Source organism: Dermacentor variabilis, chromosome 3 (assembly GCF_050947875.1).
Source record: "Dermacentor variabilis isolate Ectoservices chromosome 3, ASM5094787v1, whole genome shotgun sequence".
NCBI lineage: Eukaryota > Metazoa > Arthropoda > Arachnida > Ixodida > Ixodidae > Dermacentor > Dermacentor variabilis.
Window position 1 is genome coordinate 68853265 of NC_134570.1, and position 23319 is coordinate 68876583.

Genomic DNA, 23319 nt, shown 5'->3' on the forward strand with positions numbered 1-23319 from the left:
ACTCGCGTTTGTTCCCTCACCCAATCTGCTCTCTTCTTATCCCCCTTAACATTACACCAATCATTCTTCTTTCCATAGCTCGTTGCCTCGTCCTCAATTTAAGCAGAACCCTTTTCGCAAGCCTCCAGGTTTCTGGCCCGTAGGTGAGTACTGGTAAGACAAAGCTGTTATACACTTTTCTTTTGAGGGATAAGGGCAAGCTGCTGTTCATGATCTGAGAATGCCTGCCATACGCACCCCAGCCCATTCTTATTCTTCTGAGTATTTCAGTCACATGATCCGGATACACGTTCACCACCTGCCCTAAGTAGACGTATTCCCTTACCACTTCCAGTGCCTCGATACCTATTGTAAATTGCTGTTCTCTTCCGAGACTGTTAAACATTACTTTAGTTTTCTGCAGATTAATTTTTAGACCCACTCTTCTGCTTTGCCTCTCCAGGTCAATGAGCATGCATTGCGATTGGTCCCCTGAATTACTAAGAGGCAATATCATCAGCGAATCGCAAGTTACTAAGGTATTCTTCATTAACTCTTATCCCCAATTCTTACGAATCCAGGTCTCTGAATACTTCCTGTAAACACGCTGTGAATAGCATTGCAGAGATCGTACCTCCCTGCCTGACGCCCTCCTTTAATGGGATTTTGTTGCTTTCTTTATGGAGAACTACGGTGGCTGTGGAGCCGCTATAGATATCTTTCAGTATATTTGCACACGGCTCGTCTACATCCTGATTTTGCAATGCCTGTATGACTGCTGAGGTTTCGACTGAATCAAACGCTTTCTCGTAATCAATGAAAGTTATATATAAGGGTTGGTAATATTCCGCACATTTCTCTATCACCTGATTGATAGTGTGAATATGGTCTATTGTTGAGTAGCCTTTACGAAATCCTGCCTGGTCCTTTGGTTCACAGAAGTCTAAGGTGGCCCTGATTGTATTTGCGATTACCTTAGTAAATACTTTGTAGGCAACGGACAGTAAGCTGACCGGTCTATAATTTTTCAAGCCTTTGGCGTCCCCTTTCTTGTGGATTAAGATTATGTTGACGTCCTTCCAAGATTCCGGTACGCTCGACGTCATGAGGCATTGCGTATACAGGGTGGTCAGTTTTTCTAGAACAATCTGCCCACCATCCTTCAACAAATCGGCTGTGACCTGATCCTCCCCAGATGTCTTCCCCCTTTGCACAGCTCCCAAGGCTTTCTTTGCTTCTTCCGGCGTTACTTGGAGGAAGTCAAATACCTATAGACTATTCTCTCTTCCATTAGCGTCGCGGGTGCCACTGGTACTGTATACGTCTCTATAGAACTCCTCAGCCACTTGAACTATCCCATCCATATTAGTAATTATACTGCCGGCTTTGTCTCTTAACGCATACATCTGATTCTTGCCTATTCGTAGTTTCTTCTTCACTGCTTTTAGGCTTCCTCCGTTCCTGAGAGCATGTTCAATTCTATCCATATTATACTTCCTTATTTTTGCTCTCTTATGCTTGTTGATAACTTGGAACGTTCTGCACGTTCTATTCTTGCTGTGGGGTTAGAGGCTTTCATACAGTGGCGTTTCTTAATCAGATCTTTCGTCTCCTGCGATAGCTTACTGGTATCCTGTCTAACGAAGCTACCACCGTCTTTTATTGCACACTCCTTAATGATACCCATAAGATTGTCGTTCATTGCTTCAATACTAAGGTCCTCTTCCTCAGTTAAAGCCGAATACCTCTTCTGTAGCTTGATCCGGAATTTCTCTATTTTCCCTTTTACCGCTATAACTCACTGATCGGCTTCTTACGTACCAGTTTCTTCCGTTCCCTCCTCGAGCCTAGGCTGATTCGAGTTCTTACCATCCTATGGTCACTGCAGTGCACTTTGCCGAGCACGTCCACATCTTGTATGATCCCTGGGTTAGCGCAGAGCATGAAGTTTATTTCGTTTCTAGTCTCGCCATTCGGGCTCGTCCACGTCCACTTTCGGCTATCCCGCTTGCGGAAGAAGGTATTCATTATCCGCATAAGGGAACTATAGTAGGATACAACTTAAAGCAGCAGCAGTTGGAGACCAAGGCACGCGGACCGTGCGGGAAGGTGTTAATCCGCCAGCCAATCACAAAAGCAAACAGAATCGTCGTCATGCAACCTTTTCAAAATGGCGTCGTAATTGATACCTCCGGAGCGTCTGCTGTTCTTGAGTCATCGGCGGAAGCGATGAGGTGTGCAACAGACATGGATAAAGTGTGTCCGAGAATTTCCCCCTTCAGAAGTACGCAGTACAGTTTATTTCACTGCTGAGCCCGTTTACTCATGAAACTTCACTGCCCACTAAAGCGAAACTTGACAATAAGTTGCAGCGAAGCAAGCGTTTCATTTTCAGTTCAATAAAGAATTAGGCTTTCACCATTTCTCTATAACAGAGAAGTGAAAACGTATCTGATTACGCTTGTATAATTTTATTTTTGTGGTTACCGCCTTACTTAGCTAACAGAAAGTTTGACGCGTACGAAATACTTACACTGTAGCTTCTCGGAGAAAGAGCGGCTGGCGGTAACGAGGGAGTGGGCGGGGCTTCACTGCGGACTTGAATTGCATCCGACTATAACAGGGACTATCCGGCGCACTCAGTTAACTTCACCAACGCTCACTTCACCGACGCACAGGACGCCGTTCGTAAAATTACCTGTCTATTGAACGTCATCAAGACGCTACGAGAAAAAAATTCCACCCCTTTAGCGGGCTTGAGAAAAAAAACACACACAAAAAAACAAAAACTGAGAGGTACCTTGTTACGATCTCTCCCCTCCCCTTTCTCCCCTTCAGTGCCCACACAGGGGTGAAATCTTTGATTGCTGGTTCCCTTGACCTGCTTGGCGATCAAGCTGCACAAATCTGCGATTGTGTCAGGCTGCTTTGACCTGAAAGAGCGGTGCGGTATATTTTCTGATAAGGGACAGGGCGCGGTTCTCCGTTTTCTTTGGAGGTGCAGGAGGGCACTCCATCACATGGCACTCTATGGTAGTAGGAAGTACGCGATGGGATGAATGAGGAGTAGTGGGGAGGGGTGGAAGTAGGAGAAAATGTTGGGAAGCCTGCCACCCCATTGTTTGCGTTAATTTCGTGGTAAGCTAGAGCTTCATTACAAGAACTGAAAGTGAAGGGCAAGCTTTAATTTCTTGAATTTCGAGCGGAAACCTCAACGTCGACACGTCATTGCGACTTCACTGACTTCAATGTATTTTTCCGTGTCTGGGCGTGAAAAAAAAATTAAATTGTGGGGTTCTACGTACCAAAACCAAGATATGTTTATGAGACACACTGTAGCACAGGACTCCAGATTAATTTTTACCACCTGGGGTTCTTTAAAAAGGTCCTGAACTACCCCTCGGGCTTGATGAAAAACACAGCCCGCTGATAGCACACGCTGCTATGAACATCTCAGCCAAGTTTTGCACTCGTGCGCGGCTCGTGGAGCTCGCAAGCGGAGCGCGAAGTCATCTTTTTCTCAAACGCTCTCTTTTCAACAGAAGCCTGCTCCTCACTCTTTTCTGGACGCTTTATTTCGCAACATAGCAGATTCCCATACGCAGCTACTCTTGGCCAATAGCTGAAGTCAATCGAGAAGGGTGTCAGGATCAGTGCGCTTCTTCCTACTGTTACTGCGTATATTTCTTTTACGAAGCTTAGTAAACAGGCTGATATAAGCGAAAGTCTACTTTCGAATTCCGATATAGTTGCGTGCTTCCGGAACAAACCGACTATATCGTCTGCTCACGATCGGCCGCGGCCACCCCGCGTAGGAATTAAACCTTGTCCACCCATGCTCATCGGCGTCGTCGCTGTCGGGTCTCGGTAATTTCCACTAGTTTTGAACGCTCAGCTAGCCTTGAACCGCGTGAAACATATAGAAGCCAGGGCACACATGCGCTGACTCCTGGCCGCTCCCGGTTAGACACATTGGCAGACTTATTGTTAGCGCATCAAAATGCGCAAGTCGGATGTGCCTGCTATCCGTTGGTCAAGCTGGTGCAGGAGAAAGCCGGTCCGCACCACCTGGCACGGCCAAACTGGAGCATATGATAGAGTTTCCCACAAAATATATATGGGCACTTTGCTGCGATAGGCGAAACTGCGATAGGCGAAAGACTATCCATGACTGCCTTTGTTGCTGTTGTCTGAATTGTTCTGCGAACGGGGCGCCGCCGTGGATCACGTGATTGATCACCGCTTTTCTGCGTCCACCACGGACTGTGCACGGACGCTCAGGAGCCACTAAAGGCTTACGTACGCCTTAGTACAGTAGAGCGAACTATGGCGCTGTAGTCGTTGAACCACCATGGGAATGATGGGAAGTACATGGATTTGTCTGATCTTATTGCTTGAGGATTCAAACATTCTTAAGGCTTTGCTTATTGTGCTTTATATGTCCTCACTGTCATGAATTTCAGAGCAATCTATACTCTTCGAAGTGCACAAGACGCTGCGAACACGCACAATCGCTACTAATTGCCACGATTGACCTTGTCGAAGTGGCCAAATCGAAACGCGCCAAGCGTCTCAAGGCACTGGCATGCCCGCGATAAATGCATAAGGGCGTTTCACATCGCCTATCAATGCATGCGTCCGTGGCTTAGTACCGAGAACCGTCAGCTGGTACTATATGATCTTTTTATTCTGTTCTTCTTAGCTCGTAAACTCTGTGTCAAGCGAGGCAATAAAGGGGGAAAGAAAAAGCGTCCGTGGCTTAATGGTTTCAATATCAGGCTTCTGCGCTAGAGGTACCGTGTTCTAATCCTGCTGTCGGATAACTTTAATAAAGCTTTATTACGCACTACATTGTTGAAAATGGCGAGTTTACGAAGTCACGAAGCCGTCCTTCTGGCTTCAAACTTTTGAAGACAGAAGGATGAAGTTTAGGCAAATCCATGTACTTCTCATAATGCCCATGCTGGCGCAACCGCTCCCATTGCAGCTCCAGTAGGCACCAGCGCCAGAGTTCCCCCTAGTAATTGTTGTACGAAACTCTATGGAGCATATGAACGGGAGCGCGCGCTCAAGCCCTGTTGGGCGCAAAGCAAACGCTGGGCGTACACGCTACAATTGCATGTAGCTGCGGTGTGCTACGTAGCTCAGATACCGCGGCCGCCGCGGGCTGCCGCGACGAGTCCAGTGGCTAAGCGCACTGCGGCGCGCTGAGGACAACCGCGCTCGGCTTACGTCTGGCGCGTCGTAGGCGCCAATATCGGAAGCATTCGCCCTATTCGCGAAGCAGTTTGCTCTACAAAAACGAGATGGCGCTTGCGGCGGTGCGCCGCACGTTGCCTCAGCGAAAGCGTTACCTCTTCTGCCCTGCTACTGTGCGAACAGCTGTCGGATCGGAAATACAATTGGGTTTTCGGTAACGCACTGGGCTCCATTCCCGCTGCAAAACATGGAGCGGTGGAGTGAAGACGTGTACGGCAGTTGGCTGCAAAAATTTTGACTGGACTATTATTAAGGAACGGAATGGAATGAACTTATGTGCACCAATCTCACGGACCGCTGCTGCATAAGCACTGCCTGCGTTGCCGGCTCTTCGAGTTGCGCGGCTTCCCTCGCGGATAAAAAATTTCACTCGACCGCCAGCGTTGTAGCGCTATAACCTCCGAGAAAAGGACCTCAACCCCGGTTCCTCTGAACGAATGAGTACCGCTCGTTATACGGTGACCAAGGGATTACCGCCGCCTCTTAAATGACATATAGTAAGTTTCTCTCTCTCTCTCTCTCTCTCTCTCTCTCTCTCTCTCTCTCTCTCTCTCTCTCTCTCACACACACACACACACACACACACACACGCACACACACACACACACACACACACACACACACGCTTATGCCCTCTCTATCGCCAGCGTGTAAAGAATAAGTGAAGGGACGCACACTTGAATCAATGCGTCGAAGCGTGGGTGACGGCGGTTATACCGACAGCACACCTACGTTGGAAGCTGAAGTGGCTGAACGTTTCGTAGCGGTTCACACAATAAGCGAGGGACCAGCAATAATACATATTTGCTACAAGCTATTACAACGTACATCACATCTACGTTACAAGCCTTGGGATCAGCAAGAACAAATATATTCCAACTGAGCCCACCCAAGAGCACACCCGCCCGGAGAACTTTACTGAGTCAGAAACCTGACAAGCCTCTGCCTAAATATATTTGCGGAATACAGAACGGAGAGCTAAACACACTGAACTGATTCAGTTCATAAGCGGTGAGTTAGGATAGCTTTTAGCCCCGCTTTTATTACAAGCATCGTATACACTGCTCGCGCAGTTTTGACAAAGCGTAATGAGCTCCGGAAGCGCTTACATATGCTTTGATGATGCAGCCAAAGCTTCGCGTGTCGTCCACTCAGTCACCATCTACGGTACCCGGCGAAACATAGGTTTGCAGAGCCGCACTGGCATCATGTTTATTCATTGTAAACACAGAGGCAACAGAGGCAGCTGAGGCAAGCAATGGACGCAGTACCACGTGATCGAACAATGCTGCGCCCACGAGATCGCCATGAAAAGGGTCAATAGTGGCGTCTGTATACGCTAACACCCAAAATCAAATTTGAACTGTGCGCTACGGCTACGTTCCGTAGGCGGAGCGCTTTGGGCACGCCCCGCTTCCCCGTAGCCTTCGCAGTGCAAGGCATTGAATAGAGCGGCATGTTGGGCTAGTTGGAAGTTCATAGAGAGATAGAGGAAAGGGGAAAGGCAGGGAGGTTAACGAGAGGGGAAGATCCGGTTTGCTACCCTACGCTGGGGAGAGAGGGGGAAGGGGAGGTAAAGTGGTAACAAAGTAGAGATAAAGAAAGAAAGGAGCATAGACATACAATCACAGTCGGTCACTGTCGCCGCATACTGCCACCGCACAGCACAGTAGCACTTGCGGCACTATAAACATCTGTTCAGGCTACAGCCGCCTGTCCAATTCTGTTGCCTTTAAAAACTGCAACAATGCCCTCGTCGCCCTCTGCTGCGATGGCTTTTGATGGCGACGAGGCGACTCTTCAACACCTTCTCTGTGACTGTCCTCGCTATAATCTACAGAGACGATCACTCGCAATCGCGATAGCGCGCTTTGACCGAAGACCTCTAATAGAGGAACTTATTGGAAGTTCATATTGTGATACTGGGGTCAGTGCGCTAAGACACAGGGACAATTGAAGAAGGAGCGGAAACACCACGAAGGGCGTGTTTGGTTGCCAGTAACTCCGCTTCTGCTGAACGCATTGAAGTACTTTTTGCGGCAAAGTATTTCTGAAATAACCTGTCTTAACTGCAAATGCATTTCTCCACTTCGATAAAAAGTGGTTCAAGATACCCTTGAACCAAAAGTGGTTCAAGAACCCAAAGCACGGTACACGGGCGTTCTTGCATTTTGCGCCCATCAAAGTGCGACCGGGGTTCGATCCTGCGACCTCGTGCCCAGCAGCGCACACCAAAGCGAATAAGCAACCACGGCGGGTGGGCATTTCTGACACAGTAGAACTTCTCCAAATTTGCGATGTTCAATTATTTGCACCTGTACAATACCATGTACTCCTTCTTCACCAATGACAAATCAATTAGGTCGGAGAAGAAAAATAAACATATAACTAGAGCCGAGAATTCAGACACCGTTAAAATCCGTGAAGTCACAGCGAGGTGGTGCGGCAAATTCAAGGCTGCGTCACCACCAGACCTTCCTTCCATGTTTTTTTTTTCCCCGCTCCCTGAGCGTGACGCGAGATGCGTTCCGATAATGAGGCACAATTAGAAAGCGTACTTACAGGTATATACAATCAATATATATGATATAAATAGCAACAAAAGCGTACGTTCTGCGGTTTATGCCATTAGGCACAAGTCAATCAATTAATTCAATCAAATAATACAAAACAATTAAAACAAACACGGAGTCACATTCTAAGCGTTAATTCACACCTGGTGTGAAATAGACGCGCAACAACCACGGAAGGAAGAAGAGAAAGAAATAGGCTTCTCGTCTTCCTTCTGCTGTTGCTGCATATCTATTTCCCACCAGTCATCGTTTACCAATCAGAGATATAAAATTTCATGAAATTTTGAAGGGTGTGAAGAAAAAAACTGGTTTGTTTCACGTGTCTTTCTTTTTTTCAAAACAATACGAAAAACTGAAAAAAGATTGCGCACAGGGCCATGAAAAACTTGACACATTTATTTCTCTATCACTGAAAAGAATATAACTGTCATATTTTTGCGCCACAAAAGCCCCAGCAGATCTTGCGGGTTGAAAATCTAGGCACAATTTCACATCAAGGCATTGATTTCACACGAACGCGTCAAGACCGACATTTGTATCAAACGGTGTCCGATTAATTTCCGCTTGACGCTAGGCTGTGCAGTGGACGAAGCCTTCCAGACATTGGGGTTCGAGTGCACGTACACAAGCTTTTGCACGTGATCCCCTGCGAGCCTGTTGCATAGCTTGGTATGCGATTTTCCAAACTCGGACCAGTTTCTTTCACATGCCGCAGAAGAACGAGGAATGCGCAGTATACGATAAGCGAGGGAGCTCATGGGTTGGTTGAAGCAAAGTCCTTGCCACTCCGTGGATGGATCCAGGTGCTTCGCAGACTCCCAAACTCCTTCTTTTGACCAAACCTTCAGATACGTAGAAAGCATTCGCATCGCGACAGAAGAATTCCGCGGGGAAGCTCTGTCCTTATTATAATTTTTTTCCCGATTTTATCCTGGTTAAAAAAAACAAGAAAACACGTTTTTTTTCGAAATTTTCAATGTTTCTTTTTCAACCGCTTGCATCTCTAATACCATCTAGCCCAGCATCAAGCGAGATTCATCTTTCGCGCCTCGTTAAGCACACTCTTTGCTATCTAGCGCCGCCGCCGCCGCCGCGAAGCCTCCGCGTGGCCTCTGGAATGCGTGGCGCGCCGGTGCGTACGAACGCTGAGAAACGCGTCATGCGGCAACCGGGCTCCTCTCTCGCGCTTCGATGGATGGATGTTATGAGCGTCCCCTTTGGAACGGGGCGGTGGGTTGCGCCACCAAGCTCTCGCTATTATACTGCCTAATGTCCTACCTAGGTTAAACAATGAAAAAAAAAACACTATGAACTACCACGCCCAAATTTTCTGATCCCCTATTGCGAACTGTGCTTTCGTACGTCTCCGTTTTTTGTCATTTCCCTGCTTTTCTTCCACCAATGGATGGATGGATGCTTCTTTCTGGACATGCCGCGCCATCTAGTGGCACTGCCGAGAAGTCAGCGGGTGGCCTCCGAGATGAGCAGCGTGACACGCCAGTGCCTGCAAACGCTAAGGGCACATTCACACCGGCGACTGACAGTGGTCGCGCGACCAAGTTGGTCGCAAAGCGACCAGTCGCAAATGGTCGCAAACGGTCGCCTTTCTTGAAAAGCGACCATTTTGGGCCAGTCGCTCTCTGCGCGATTTTTCAGTCGCGCGACCGTGGTCGCAAAACTGATAAACCAATCAGCGGTGCACCGGAAGTGATCTTTCGTGTGTCTACATCCGGCCTCCTTTGGCGTCGCGTTCAAATTTCGCGTAGATTCCAAGAGTTCTCGCTGAGAACGATAATCTCCGGGATTGCGACTTGCGGGTCGCGCTCAGCCGGGCTTGCCGGTGTGAGCTTCGGTCGCCTTCGGTCGCTTTTTGATTGCGAGTCGCAAATGGTCGCGCGACCTCCTCAAGTCGCCGGTGTGAATGTGCCTTAATAGTTCTCTCGCTTGCCGCGCACTCAGTGGCACGTACTATAGTGACCCGAGTTGGTGAGAGGTTCAATGAAGAGTGCCACATACCCAGTGCATTCATGGCGCACTTGCTAAAGCTTTGGCGTGAAAGGCGTTCATTGAAAAGTGACACATACTCAGTGCAGTTGTGCCGCAGCATGGTATAATGCGTCGGAGTGAAAGCTTCCTTGAAGAGCTGCACGTATGTACACATTGGACCCGAGTTGGTCCGATGGTTGGTTTCGAACCCTGTTACCTCAGCACAGCAGCCCGATGCGCTACCCATTCCACCACAAGCTACCCAGTGACTCAGGTAGGCGGGAAAACGGTTAGACACATACATAGATAGTTGGCCCCCAGAATATACGTGAAGTACCCCAAGTATGCTAACGCATTAAAAACGCTCGTGTGACCGTGAATTGGGAAATCTTGAATAACCCCAGGTGGTGCAAATTAATCCAGAGTCCCCTACGCATTAGGGCGTGCCTAACAATCACATCGTGGTTTTGGTGGGTAAAACGCGATAATTGATTTTAATTTCAGAGCAGATGGTTGCAATAGCGGCTACTTGTTGATACATATCGCTAGCGGAAAAAAAAAGTTATTTATTCTATTCATTCAATCTCTTCACAGTTTGCCCAAATTGACCCATCTGAAAGTTGAGCAGATAGGTTGCGATATTCTTACCTGAACATCTTTTTACCGAGATTATCAGCCAACTAACTGGACTTTAAGGTCTGCACGCCGGCGAATTCGCATATTGAATGTATCTTTCTTTTTTTCTTCATGTTCGCATATTTGCAGTCATTCTTTTCTTTGATACCGACAATGTTCATCAGGCATAGGGCACAATCGTGCGTCCAGCCTCATCCTAATCTCTCCACCCTTTGTATAATATCCTTGCGCTGCACGGTCATCGCGTTAAAGGCGTTCTCTGGCCACGCCTTTTGCATTTCGCGCGACAGCATTCAGTCTGAAGGAAATGTCGTTGGATGGCGACACCTGTAACGATGTCTTTGATCTATTGCCAAAGATGGCTCACTTCGGTGAGTGGCTCGGAACGGCTCAGCTCAACTGAAATGAACCGGTTCATTTGAATGGCTCACCGGTTCACTTAAATCTGCAACCTGTCTTATTCCGCGCAGCGCCTCCACCTTGTCTCGTTTTCTTTTTTATGCCGTCTCGCCCTCCCTGCCGCGCCCACCCTTGGTCTCTCTTTCTTTTTTCACTTCCTTTTCTTTTTCGAGCGCACGCGCGGTACTAGTGATCATGCCATCATGCGCCAGGCCAATTTTTTAAATAAAAACTAAAAATAGTCCCATTGCAACACAGCAGATCATTGGCTTTGTTTTATTGACGTGCTAATGATACAGGCTCACAAAATGTACAGAGGTGGATGTTATGGGCAACATTTTCATGACCACGCTAATTAGCCCAAACGAAGACCAGGACGCAATCTGTACGTTCACCTGTTGTCTTTAAAGAGACGGAGGAGTTCGTCCTCGGAGTGCTCTTGCACCAGCGGACGATGCGCGATCGGCGAGAGTCGTGAGACGTCGTTCGAACAACAGCAGGCAACCAACGGCGCCACCCTATAACCAATTAAGGCTACTTTATTTCTTTCTCCCTTCGGTTGCATCGGGTGCCACGTACTATATAGGACGAACACAAAACCAAAGGGACTGCCACGCACGCCGCATGCAGCGAGGGAGTACGAGTAGCGCGAGTACGGCCGGCCACACTCGTCGGCGAGGAAACGAAACCACGAAACCCAGCCGAAAACCCGGCTCTATAACGGAACGGTTCGGCACGTCTCACTGAACGGGGGAACCGGCTTCCTCTCTCCGAAAGGAGCGCCGCTCACTTTTACTGAACCAAGGCTCGATCGCTCTTTAAGAAGAGCGGCTCAAAAGATCCGGCTCGACCCTAAGCGACCCATGTCTAATTGGCAACCATATGTAAGCTACCATGGTAAACGACCTAGCAAGGCTAGCACGGCGCTTTGGTTAAGTATAGCGAAGCGCCCATCCAGAAGTCTTGATTCTTTCGCTTTATTCGTTCGCTTTGTTGTGCTCCGTCCTTTTAGCCTTTTAGCCGCCACTCTGCAATTTCGTTGAATTTTCAGTGGTACACTGCACCAACAGCGTGCTTGTGTGACCTCCTCTTTGTTCCGTCGTTCACGGTGTTTGGAAACGCAGGTGAAGCGCGCGACTATATATACAAATTGGGTGGATGATATATAAGCAGCCCTTTGATGTCATCAAACTTTCTCACTGACTAAAATTCTCCCTCCCCATCTCTCTCTCTCTCTCTCTCTATATATATATATATATATATATATATATATATATAGTCATATCATAAGAAGCCAACAAACACTGACACCAAGGACAACATAGGGAAATTACTTGTGCTTAATAAGTGAAATAAAGAAACGATAGATTAATGGATAAAAATGATATGACTAATAAAAATCGGGCCCCTCGGTTAACCCCCTTTCTTCTCGTTTATATATATATATATATATATATATATATATATATATATATATATATATATATATATATATATATATATATATATATATATATATACAAGCTTAGCCCGTCCATCCTTCTAAAAGCAGATTGCCGCGGAGACGTGAGTTTTCATCCCTGCAGTGTTAGGTGGTCGAGCATGCGCACTGACCGTTTTGAGGGCGAGACGCATCACCGTCCGGCCGCCCATGCTGTGTCCGACGAAGGCCGCCTTCGGCAGCCCGTGCTCGCGCATGAAGAGCTCCATATCGGCAGCCATGAGCGCGTAGTCCATGTCGGAGGTGTGCGGGCTGTCCCCATGGTTGCGCGCGTCCACGGTGTACACCTGCGAATGGCATCGACCGGTCAGAATCGGCCGCGAACTCTTCTTCGGTTGACTTAGCCAACGGACGGTCCGGCTAAGCCATCCATCCATACACCCGCCCGTTGACACAGCCATCCTTTAACCCACACATCGAGCTGCTCCCTATTTCACGGAGTATGACATGGCAAACACGACCTCCTCGTTTTTTCATTAGGTTTAGCGATGGGGCCTATGGTATGACGTCACACAGAACGTAGGTTAGCCTCCTCTAGCCATCTGTCGTGGAAGAAAGTGAATACTGACGTCGTGTGCAGTTGTTTACTAAGAACATGTCCGCGTGTCGTGGTTGGTCGCTTCGAAAACAACGTTCCGCGTGTCTGGAGTTTCCAACGAGGCATAACATCCCGAGAGACTAGTGCGGCTGCATCCATTCGAGTGCGCAAATTTAACTGCGGTTGCCTCTTCCATATGATGTGAGAGCGTCCGTTCATAAAGTAAAAAAAAAATATATCGAAAAAGCGAGAAAGCGTGCAGAAATAAAGGCATTCTTTCGCACCAGATCTCAGTTTCAGTTTTTTTCTTAGCTATAGCTAACACATTTCGCCGTAGGATAGGAAATGGTGCGAAGGTTATTTTTTATGTTCTCTGTTGTTCCCTCAAACGCGCTTACCCCTAATGGAGTGGCAGGCTGGAGGCACTTCACTCAGCCCGACCTCTCCAGCTTTCTGCCATTAACGTTTTCTCTCTCTATGTGTCCTCACGTGCAGGATCATTCAGATGTTAATCAAATATTTTCCTTGAGGCAAGAAAAGAGAGAGGGGAAACAGAGAGGTCAACCAGATGAACTTCCGGTTTGCTACCCTGCACTAGGGGTAAGGGAAAGGGGAAGAGGAATAGATAAAGAGGGAAAGAAAGAGAATGAGCACTGTTCAGGCAAGACAACACATGATAACACGTAGGGTAAGTGTTTGCCGGATTATTGTTCTGACAAAAAATAATTACCTTTTAGATGAACAACTTTGCAAGTGCATGCACAAGTAAGGCTGTAAATTCGATACGCTTTTATCTAGGAGACACGCATATTTAACAGTAAAGAAACACACTCACAAAAGAAGAAATACTGAATCATGAGGTCAACTAAAGCACCAAACTTACATTTCGTCCTGTCTGACTGGCAATGGCTTGCGAAAGCTCGCTCCAACCACTTCTGACACCGAAGATAGCATCCAGGACTATAACAGGGGGCGCTTTCGGTGACTCGCCGTCCTCTGGTTCGTAAAGAGTGTAGGACAGCGGCACGCTTCTTGATCTGAAACGGAAGCGTGAAATTAAAGGTGTCCTGGTGCCGGCATTCCGGCATGGTACTGGTCGTCTAAGCCAACCCAGAGTCTCACAACTACTGTGTCTCTCATAACCTTGTGATATTAAAACGAATCAATAAGCACGGTTGGATCGAAGCACTCTTAGCTATACACAAAAAAAAAATGTAGAGAAAGACAGGTTATCGTGTACCTTTAGCCGCGTTCGTCAATACGCCGCTTCCATATGCAGTGACTGTACTGAGGGAGACTCCCGTATGAGAACTTCACATTTCTGCGTCCACTTGACAGACGTTGGACAATCGTCCACTATCAGAACGGAAAATTCTAGGACAGTCTTTCTAAAGGAACTCCGCACAGAACGCTTATATTGCGCTGATCACTGACCAAGTTCCTGAGGCATACGCGGTTTGCCTTTGTGCTCCTCTCCTCTCTTTCTATTCACTCTTCTCCTCGTACAGAGAAGCCAACATGCAACGGCGTAGCCAGAAATATTTTTAGGAGTGTAGAGGTGAGAGGGTAGGGGTGGAGCAGGGAGTGGAGCACTACGCACTTGAGCGATGGGTATTGTGTGGGGGGAGGGGCATCCTTACCTAATTAGGCCGAAGTGCTGTCCATAACAAAGCGTTAACGTTCTCACTTCCTTTCTCCAGTCGGACTTGATTAAGTTAAGATTTGACTGCGTAATTAGATGCACATATCGAATGAAAGTCTAGTTATGCCGACAACATAAGCGCGTCGAACTATCACTGCGTAAAAAAGAAAATCAAAACGAAAAGAAAAGAAAAACTCGCACCTTCGCGCGCGTCGCGAAGCTTTCAGAGCGACAGTACAAGGTTTTAGCGTTACGCTCGAGCATCTCGCACGGTGGACGTCCTAACAACGCGCGGATTACGTGGCACGACACAACATGCGAGGCAGCTGCTGCTGCACGGCGGGAAAGGCGCTCGGACCAGTGTGTGTATGCACCGGGGTGTGGTACCACGCGACACTCATGCCAGCAGCGGAAGGCAGAGTGCTGCCATAGCTCCGGCAGAGGCGATATAGGGCAAAATGTGACGGTGCGTCCACTTGGCTTCGTCGTTGTTGCAATCAAATGCACTGCGAGCGCCTCTCGAGGCCTTCTAACCATCCACGCAGGCGCCGCGCATGCGCCATCGATACCGTGACAGCAAGGCGGCGGCGGCGGCGCAAACAACGTTGACTGTTCAGCGGGAACGCTACTTGTTGCATGTCAACACGCCATTTTCAAACCTATAGCTCGCGCGTAATCGATGCTCAAAATAATTGGTCACGACGTATAGTCTTGTCCTACAGTTCGGATCACCATTATCTTGGCAGATTGATCAATGAAACAAAATGTTCGGTGTTCACGCTAGTGCTTTACATGCCAAAAAAACTGAACATGTGAAGTATCTGATAACTGGTGACTACTGGGCCCGACTGGTGTATCAAGCGGAGCCTGTGTATAATCATACACCTGGAGGACGGTCGACCGTCCTCCATGCAGTCGCCCGGTCTTCGGTGTGCGCAGCGGCAACCTTAAAGAATATGTGTGTACAGGCAGCTCAAGAATGCGAATTTAAAGGTCGCAGATTTCACGGCAAGAACGTGAATAGGTTCACAACAGCCGTCGCCGTTAAATCACAGGATTGACGCGCAAAATTAGAATATACTCACGAGGGTACAGCGGCGTCACATTGGTTCTGTGAAAAGCCAGACGTTGAGATCTTTTCTGCGTGTGCAAACATGTCTGCGTTTGCTGTGACGATGATCCTTGAGCCCGCGTCTTACCATCTCGACGCTGTGGCTCTCACCTTTCTTTCACGCTTTCTCCTCTATCTGTCACCCTTTCAGTCCCGGTCTCAGATGCCAGGTGAATCAGCAGACCGCGGCCAACAACCTCGACAGCCCACGAGGAGTCCTTCTATCGCCAAGTTGCACTGCGCGTATCTGCGCAAGCCGCCAGTAATCTTGCTGAGGTCGGAAGAGATCTAGTTCGTTCAAGTGGACCGCAGGCAGTCGGCTGGATTTCTGTGAAATTCGTTATAAGAAAGATATCGTGGTCAAGCACAGCGGAGGCCTTGGTTAAACGGGTAGACGGCTCTAAAGGAAAAGCTAATCAACGACACGGCTTCTACAAGCAATTATTCCGCTAGCTTCGTCCCCAGTATCCAACGGTGAAAGTAGTACCGCATGCGTTGCCTTCGAAGTGGCATTGCCTTTCTCTCATTTGATGAGACGTTTTTCTTTATTTCCGTCACTTTTTGCGTTCGCCTCTTTATTTACGGACTTTGCTTCACCAATGAACATAGCTGGAAGTCACAGTCGTTTGTGTTTTCTTTCCCTGTCTCCGTCTTCCTCGCTGAGCTCGCTTTCTGAGGTATAGACATCTTTTACATTTGACCAAATGTTGACAACTCGCAGCAACCGCAGATTTCCCGGGTGATGTACATGTCTTCTCAGACATTTGTGAGGATAGTAATGGGCAATTTAACTATAGATGAAGTTAGAAAGGCCTTGCAAGATATGTGCCTGGGGAAAGCGACAGGATAAGATGGAATGACAGTCGATTTATTCAAAGTTGGAGATATTATGCTTGAAATGCTCGCGACCCTTTATACGCAATGCCTCACGACTTCAAGTGTACCAAATAGCTGGAAGAATTCCAACATTATACTAATGAATGATAATACTAATCAATAGTAATACTAATCTAATCCAATAGTAATACTGATCAATAAATGCTCGCGACCTTTTCTGCGCAATGCCTCACGACTTCATGTGTACTAGATAGCTGGAAAAATTCCAACATTATACAATAATCACTAAAAAGAGAGAAGTTAAAGAACTAAAGTATCATAGGCCCATCAACATGCTTTCAGTATTGTATAAAATTATCACCGAGATAATTTCCAAGAGAATAGGCTGGCTTCACGAAGGGATATTCTACAATGGATCACGTCCATCAACGGAAAATATATAAAAAAAAAACCTTCGGCAGCAGACGGCATTGTCCTGTTCAGCAACATTGGGGATGCATTGCAAAAATGATAGAGGACCTTAACCGAGAAAGTGTAAGGGTATAGAGTTGAATATTAATGTGCAGGAGACAAAGGTAACGTTCAATAACCTGGAAAAGGAACAAGAATGCATGATCGCCAGGCAGCCTCTGTAGTCTGTGAAGGAGTACGTTTATCTAGGTCAATTACTCAGTGGGGATCCTAGTCACGAGAAGGAAATTTACAGAAGAATAAAAATCATGAGCAATTCCATCCTGTGAAGATAGATGACCAGCGAAACTGTTTAGCACACGACACAGAGGCGACACAGAATTTTGAACAAAGGTACAAACTCATTTACCGTGATCTTTATAAACATACGCGTGGTCGAAGGGACCGCCGCCTCGAGGAGCTGGAGGAAAAGAGACACGCGTGACGTTTCTACGGGACCACCACCACGGGAGAGTGGAAGGAAAAAGAAGTAGATACGCAAGCGCTTGGAACGCTGACAACTAGAGGGTGGTGCGAACGTAGACATGGCAGACGCGGGTCAAAGTGTAGAGTCTGTCCTTAGCAGCTTAATAGCTGATACGGCTTCTATTTGTACCCAAGATATTAAACTTGCTTTTGCAAGTTGGCGGAGTGCTTGAAGCCTGCTTCCCCTCCTCCGCGGGTCGGCCCGGTATTGCACTATCTCCGGGTTCGCGCCAAGGTTTTTGCACACGCAGAACAAAAATACACGGAACCATAGCCATAAACAGTTCGCTGTAGATGGGTTGGAGTGCACACGGCAGGCATTACCAACGATTTCTCGCTCTCCATTGGCCTTGCCCCTACCTATGCCATTCTCGAGGCAGGGCAAGGAACCACATTTGCACAACGCGGCATGAAAACCGTTTTACGGCATATGTCGCAGGGGTTGTGTATAAGAGCTGTGCACGGGCCGCAATTCTGAGCCCGCGCCCGGCCTGGGCCCTACACTACCACAGGCGGCCCGGTCCGGCCCGACGCTAAAGAAGCCCGAGTTCGCCCGGCCCGGCCCGGCCCGGGCCCGGCCCGACCTGCAATAAGGTGACGCTGACACAAAAAGAAACAAACTTTTCTCCCGTACCTGTAGATTCCATTTTTGATGAATAAATGCATTGCACTTCCTGCTGTACCTACATGCGAGACGACAAGCATACTTTCGCGTAAGGTACGCAGTCGAGATCGGGGAGCCCGAACATAGAACCCGGGAGTCCGAGACATAGAAAGCCTGGCCCAGGCCTGGCCCATGCCCGAGTAAGAGAATCTCCAAATGGCCCGAGCCCGGCCCCCGGGCCGGGCCGGGTCCGGGCTTTTGGGCCGGCCCGAGCCCGGGCACAGCTCTAGTATAAGTTCCCTCTCACATTCGAAAGAGTTTACATAGGCCAAACCGGTCGATGTATTAATGACCGCCTGCGTGAGCACCACTCCTCCCTGGGGTCAGATAACGGTGCAAACTTGCCTCGCCATTGCAATGATTGTGGCTGTTAGCCTTTGTTCAACCATGTAACGATCCTTGGTAGGGGCAGGGGCAAAGAAGAGCGAGAAATCCTGGTAGCGTACTACATCAGTTTATTAGGTGACGACTGCGTTAGTACAACCTCAGTGCGCTTACATGAAAAATAATTTGCTTTTCTAGGTCGGTCACGATAGATGCGATATCTTGTCTTTTCATGCTCTGTGATTAGTGATGCTATGGTTGCGCATGCTCTGCTGACCTTGCTGGGACACGCCGTTTGTAATAAAGCTCAGTTGATAGTCCAGTCGCTGTGGTGTGAACCTCTCTTCTTGTCCTTTGTGTTTTGTGACGGGTTTTTTCCCTTCAACTATGTACCAGCTGGCCCGGATTTCAACCCTTCACATTATTCGATTAGTAACTTTGTCAAACGCGATCACTTGAAGTCGCAATCACTAGACTACGCTGCCGAATTCAATTTCTAAACTTTTACCTACGCAGAGCTGGTCAGGCTCCTTCACTGAACTGTCCCTCTTTTGGGAAATAGGAAACAATATTTATTTGTTTAAAAGTTAGATGTTGGGGTTTTACGTGCCAAAACCACTTTCTGATTGTGAGGCATGCCGTAATGGAGGACTCCGGAAATTTTGACCACCTGGGGTTCTCTAACGTGCACCTAAATATAAGAACACGGGTGTTTTCGCATTTCGCCCCCCATCGATATGCGGCCGCCGTGGCCGGGATTCGATCCCACGACCTCGTGCTCAGCAGCCTAGCACCATAGCCACTGAGCAACCACGGCGGGTATTTATTTATTTATTTTACCCTCAAGCGCACAGAGCTTCAGAGGGGAGGGAAGTACATAAAATAACAGTATAAAATGTCAAATGTAATAACATTTACAATACATATGAGGAAGCAATGTTTGGCTAACACAACAGAAAGTTAGAGTAAAGGTACAACGCGAGAAAGAGAGAGAGAGAGAGAAAACATTTATTCGGGCCATTGAGGTGGTTGCTCTTGAGGTCGAGTGGGTGGTGTCCTCATTCCAGGACTCCACTGGCCATGGCTGCCCGACGTACTTGCTGCACGAGAGCTTCTTGTCCCGCCATGGGTATCGCCGGTCAGCTGTACATCCCACCACTCAAATGACGTGCTAGGCGTCTTTAAGTGTTGAGGTTTGCCCCTGCCCCCCCCCACGAGATGTGAAAGAGTGTAGGGCGTGTCTCGCCGGCCAAGGGCAGATGCCGCGATATTATGTGGGAACATTTTACTGTATCTGTGTAGGTTTGGAAATGTGTTGGTCTGAATAAGTCGGAAAGCTACTGCCTCTCCAGTGCTGAGCTTTCTGTGAGGGGGAATGCCCCTGGTGCCACGAAAAACCCACGCTGTATCACATAACGTGGGCATGCCAGAAGATAGACGTGGTACCCGTTATACCAAACCCGAGTGCGGAGCAATGGGAGGGAGTGCTCTCCAGCGATCGCCAGGTCGACCAAGAAGGTCTGATTCGGCGAGCACAACTGGCAGCAGCATCCAGCGGAGCCCTGGACTAAGGGCAACCGACCGTTGTGCTAGAAGATGGACGATTCCATCTGAAGACCGCAGAAGACCAGTGAATCTAGAGCTGATAAAGTTTTTCACTCACTCACACTCTGTGAGGGGGAGGATAAATTCTGTGGTTGAGTCACTGGATCTCGAGTCGGTCGCAGTAATTGGGCGGCAGGAGCCCGAAGGTAAAGGGTGGGGATTGATGCGACGATTGCTCTTGCCCCACTCTGTTGATTAGCGCTCGAGCTGGGGCGTTCGCCCTTTCGTTCCCCTCTAGACCCGCATGGCCCGGCGTCCATGTGATTTGATGAGATTCTTGCAGCCTCAGGCCCAGAATCTGAGCCGCCAGCAGCGTTCGTCCGTTGGTAAAGTTACGGCAGGCCTGTTGCAAGTCGGTAACAACATGAACTTCCCTGCCTACCCTGTCTCCTTGCCTTATTACCAGCGCCGCAGCTATGGTCTCAGCCGCAGCTGGGGTCTCTGCCCTGACGGAGGTCGCGAGGGTCAAGGATTTGTCTCTCCCGTTTACGGCGGCTACCGCGAAGAGGCCCCTTACAGGGTACGCCGCCACGTCCACGTACATTACGTACGGGTCACCCTTGAATTGTCGGCGCTGTCTGTCGACGCGAGCCTTGCGCCGTCCTTCGTGGAGTTCATGACTCATGTGCTTCGGTGTCGGGTTCGCCTTGATCTTACCTCTGACCTCAGCCGGGAGGGATCGTTGTCCATCGAGGGCACGGAGCTACATTGCCGTTCCGGTCCGGTGGATGATGGCTCTGCCCGCCGCCGTGTTCTGTAGCCTGGCATTTTTAGAAGCCATAACCGCGTCCGACAGCTCAGCGAAGGTGTTGCGAATCCCGAGGGCCGCTAACTTCTCGTTTGAGGTGGTGACAAGGAGACCCAGGGCCGTTTTGTACGTGCCTCTGATGATGTCATCGACTTGTTCTTGGTCGCGTTCGTTTAGTGAGTGGTACTGATACGGCATGCTATACGTTATTCTGCTGATCACCAGAGCCTGGACGAGGCGAAGCGTGTCCTCTTCTCGCATGCCCTTGCGGCTTCTTGTTATTCGTTTGATAATCCGCGAGATCTGATTGGTGGCAGACCTTAGGGTTTGGATGGTGTGGGAGGCTTTCAGGTTGCTCTGGATCCAAAAACCCAGAATCCTAGTCTTATTGCCTTCCGTGATCTTCTGGCCCTCAAGATAGAGGTCGATGTGGCCGGAGAACTTGTAGATTCCTCCTCCGCGCAACCGGATCACCTCAGACTTCTCGGGCGCGCAACGCATCCCGCTCGCTGCCGCAAATCTCTACACGACCCTCTTGAAGGGTCGCCTCTTTACGCGCTAGGGGGCCCTAGGTGGCCCAGAGCGTGATGTCGTCTGCGTACAGGGCGTAACCAAGGTCGGGGATCTTCCGCAGCTCTTTGTTCAGCGCTAGGATCGCGACGTTGAAGAGAATCGGGGAGACTATCGCCTCTTGCGGCGTTCCTTTGTTCGGCACGTCGATCGTATCCGCACAACGCGAAAAACAGCGTATATATAAAAAAAGAATCAACACACACACACACACACACACACACACACACACACACACACACACACACACACACACACACACACACACACACACACACACACACACACACACACGCACGCACGCACACACGCACACACGCACACACGCACACACGCACACACACACACACACACACACACACACACACACACACACACACACAAACACACACAGTTAATGTAAGAAAAGTAAAAGTAAGTAAAAGTAATCAAATAAGTAATTTTGTATGGTTTATTTATTTATTTATTTATTTGTTTATTATACCCTCAAGGTACGGTTGTACATTGCAGAGGGAAGGGACAAGGTAAATACAGAGGCAAATCCCAATAGTTGATTATAAAAAAATCATAAGTACAAAGAAGCAAAAACTTTCGAAGAAAGCGTCAAAGGTTAATACGTGGAAGTCAATAATTAACAAAAAGAACAAGGAAAGATAAGGAAGGAAGACAACATGGCAAAAACATCGCAAAACATAAGAATGGTAAATAGGAACTTGTAAGTGCGGCAACAATACATGGCGCTACAAAAAAAGAAAGGAAAGAAAAAAAGAAAAAGACATATCATATAAACATACAAGCCATAACTTAAAATTATGGCATAAGAGCAGTTATTATACAGAACAAGCAACTGCAACATTAATTTAAAACTTGAAACTTTGAAGTGTGATATTAAAGTTATTGGTGTCAGTTATGCTTGTAAGTAATGCGGGTAAGTTGTTCCAATCTTTGCTCATCTGGGGAAGAAATGAATATGAAAAGCCGATGGGTGTTGCAGTACGGAATGTTTACCTTTTGGCGGTGGTCAATGCGAGATGAAATGTATGGTGGCGGTTGAACAAGGATAGAACGTAAATATGCGTTGTGGTAGTAGATTTTATGGAAAAGACATATGCGAGATAGTTTTCTGCGGGTTGATAACAGCGGGAGGTGTAGGAGAGTTTTCATGTTAGTGACACTCGCAGTTCTTTGGTAGTTGGTGAGAATGAAACGGGCTGAGCGATTCTGTATTGCCTATTGAGACTGTATGAGGGTGTCATGACCAGGGTCCCATACTGATGATGCGTACTCTAGCTGTGGACGAATGTAACACAATGAAATCTTTAGCGATGATGGTGCTAGAGAAAATTTCCGACGAAAGTATCTCAGTGTACGAGTGGCCTGCGCTCTAGTAATGGAACTTCAAGCCATTCACGATGCTGTGCAAGATGCGACATCTAAGCTGCCTGCCATCAAGCAACTAGATATCTTCACTGGTTCTTTAGCGGCTATTCAGGAACTCAAGAAGGTTGATAAGGCGATGGAAATCTGCGAGACAACACACTATGAATAGTAAGACAGCTACTTGCGTCAAGGTACACTGGATTCAAGGCCATTCAGCGAACCCTCACAACATTGCTGCTGACCAGCAGGCACACTGCCCTCCTAATCCTGATCTTCCGCCTACTCTCATCCCACCTCAACCACTTAACTCGCTCCAAGCCCGTAAAAACTTTCTCCGGCAGGACACACGCGCTCTTATCCCACCGTGTGTGTGCTCCCTCCTCCTTCACCTTACTAGGGCGGAGGAAGTTGTGCTTAGGAGGCTTCGGGCCGGGGTGGCCCTTACACCGGCTGTTATCTCAATTCGGAACTGGTCGCATTTACCACTGGGAGCTACGTGTCCATACTGCTCCGTTCCTGTGATGGAAGCAGATGCATACCACCTAATATGGACATGTACTGGTTTAAAATCGGAACGCTCGCGTCTCCTACTGCAAGCCGGCCTCCGCTACAGTGTGACAACCACCTATGA

General features: G+C 48.2%; 1 protein-coding gene and 1 pseudogene across 1 annotated transcript in view; one reads left to right on the forward strand and one right to left on the reverse strand.

Annotated features, from left to right (window-relative positions):
• The window catches only part of LOC142573983 (sn-1-specific diacylglycerol lipase ABHD11-like), a 29363-nt gene extending 13661 nt beyond the window's left edge, over nucleotides 1–15702 (reverse strand). The window contains exons 1-3 of the mRNA XM_075683181.1: nucleotides 15599–15702; nucleotides 13755–13908; nucleotides 12447–12620 (exon numbers count right to left, since the gene is read on the reverse strand). Coding sequence (XP_075539296.1) covers nucleotides 12447–12620; nucleotides 13755–13908; nucleotides 15599–15669 — 399 coding nt within the window. The 5' untranslated portion in view covers nucleotides 15670–15702. The remainder of the gene's footprint in view (nucleotides 1–12446; nucleotides 12621–13754; nucleotides 13909–15598) is intronic.
• Nucleotides 15703–17456: 1754 nt separating this feature from the next.
• LOC142576921 (U2 spliceosomal RNA) lies at nucleotides 17457–17636 on the forward strand (annotated as a pseudogene).
• The last annotated feature ends 5683 nt before the right edge of the window (nucleotides 17637–23319 follow it).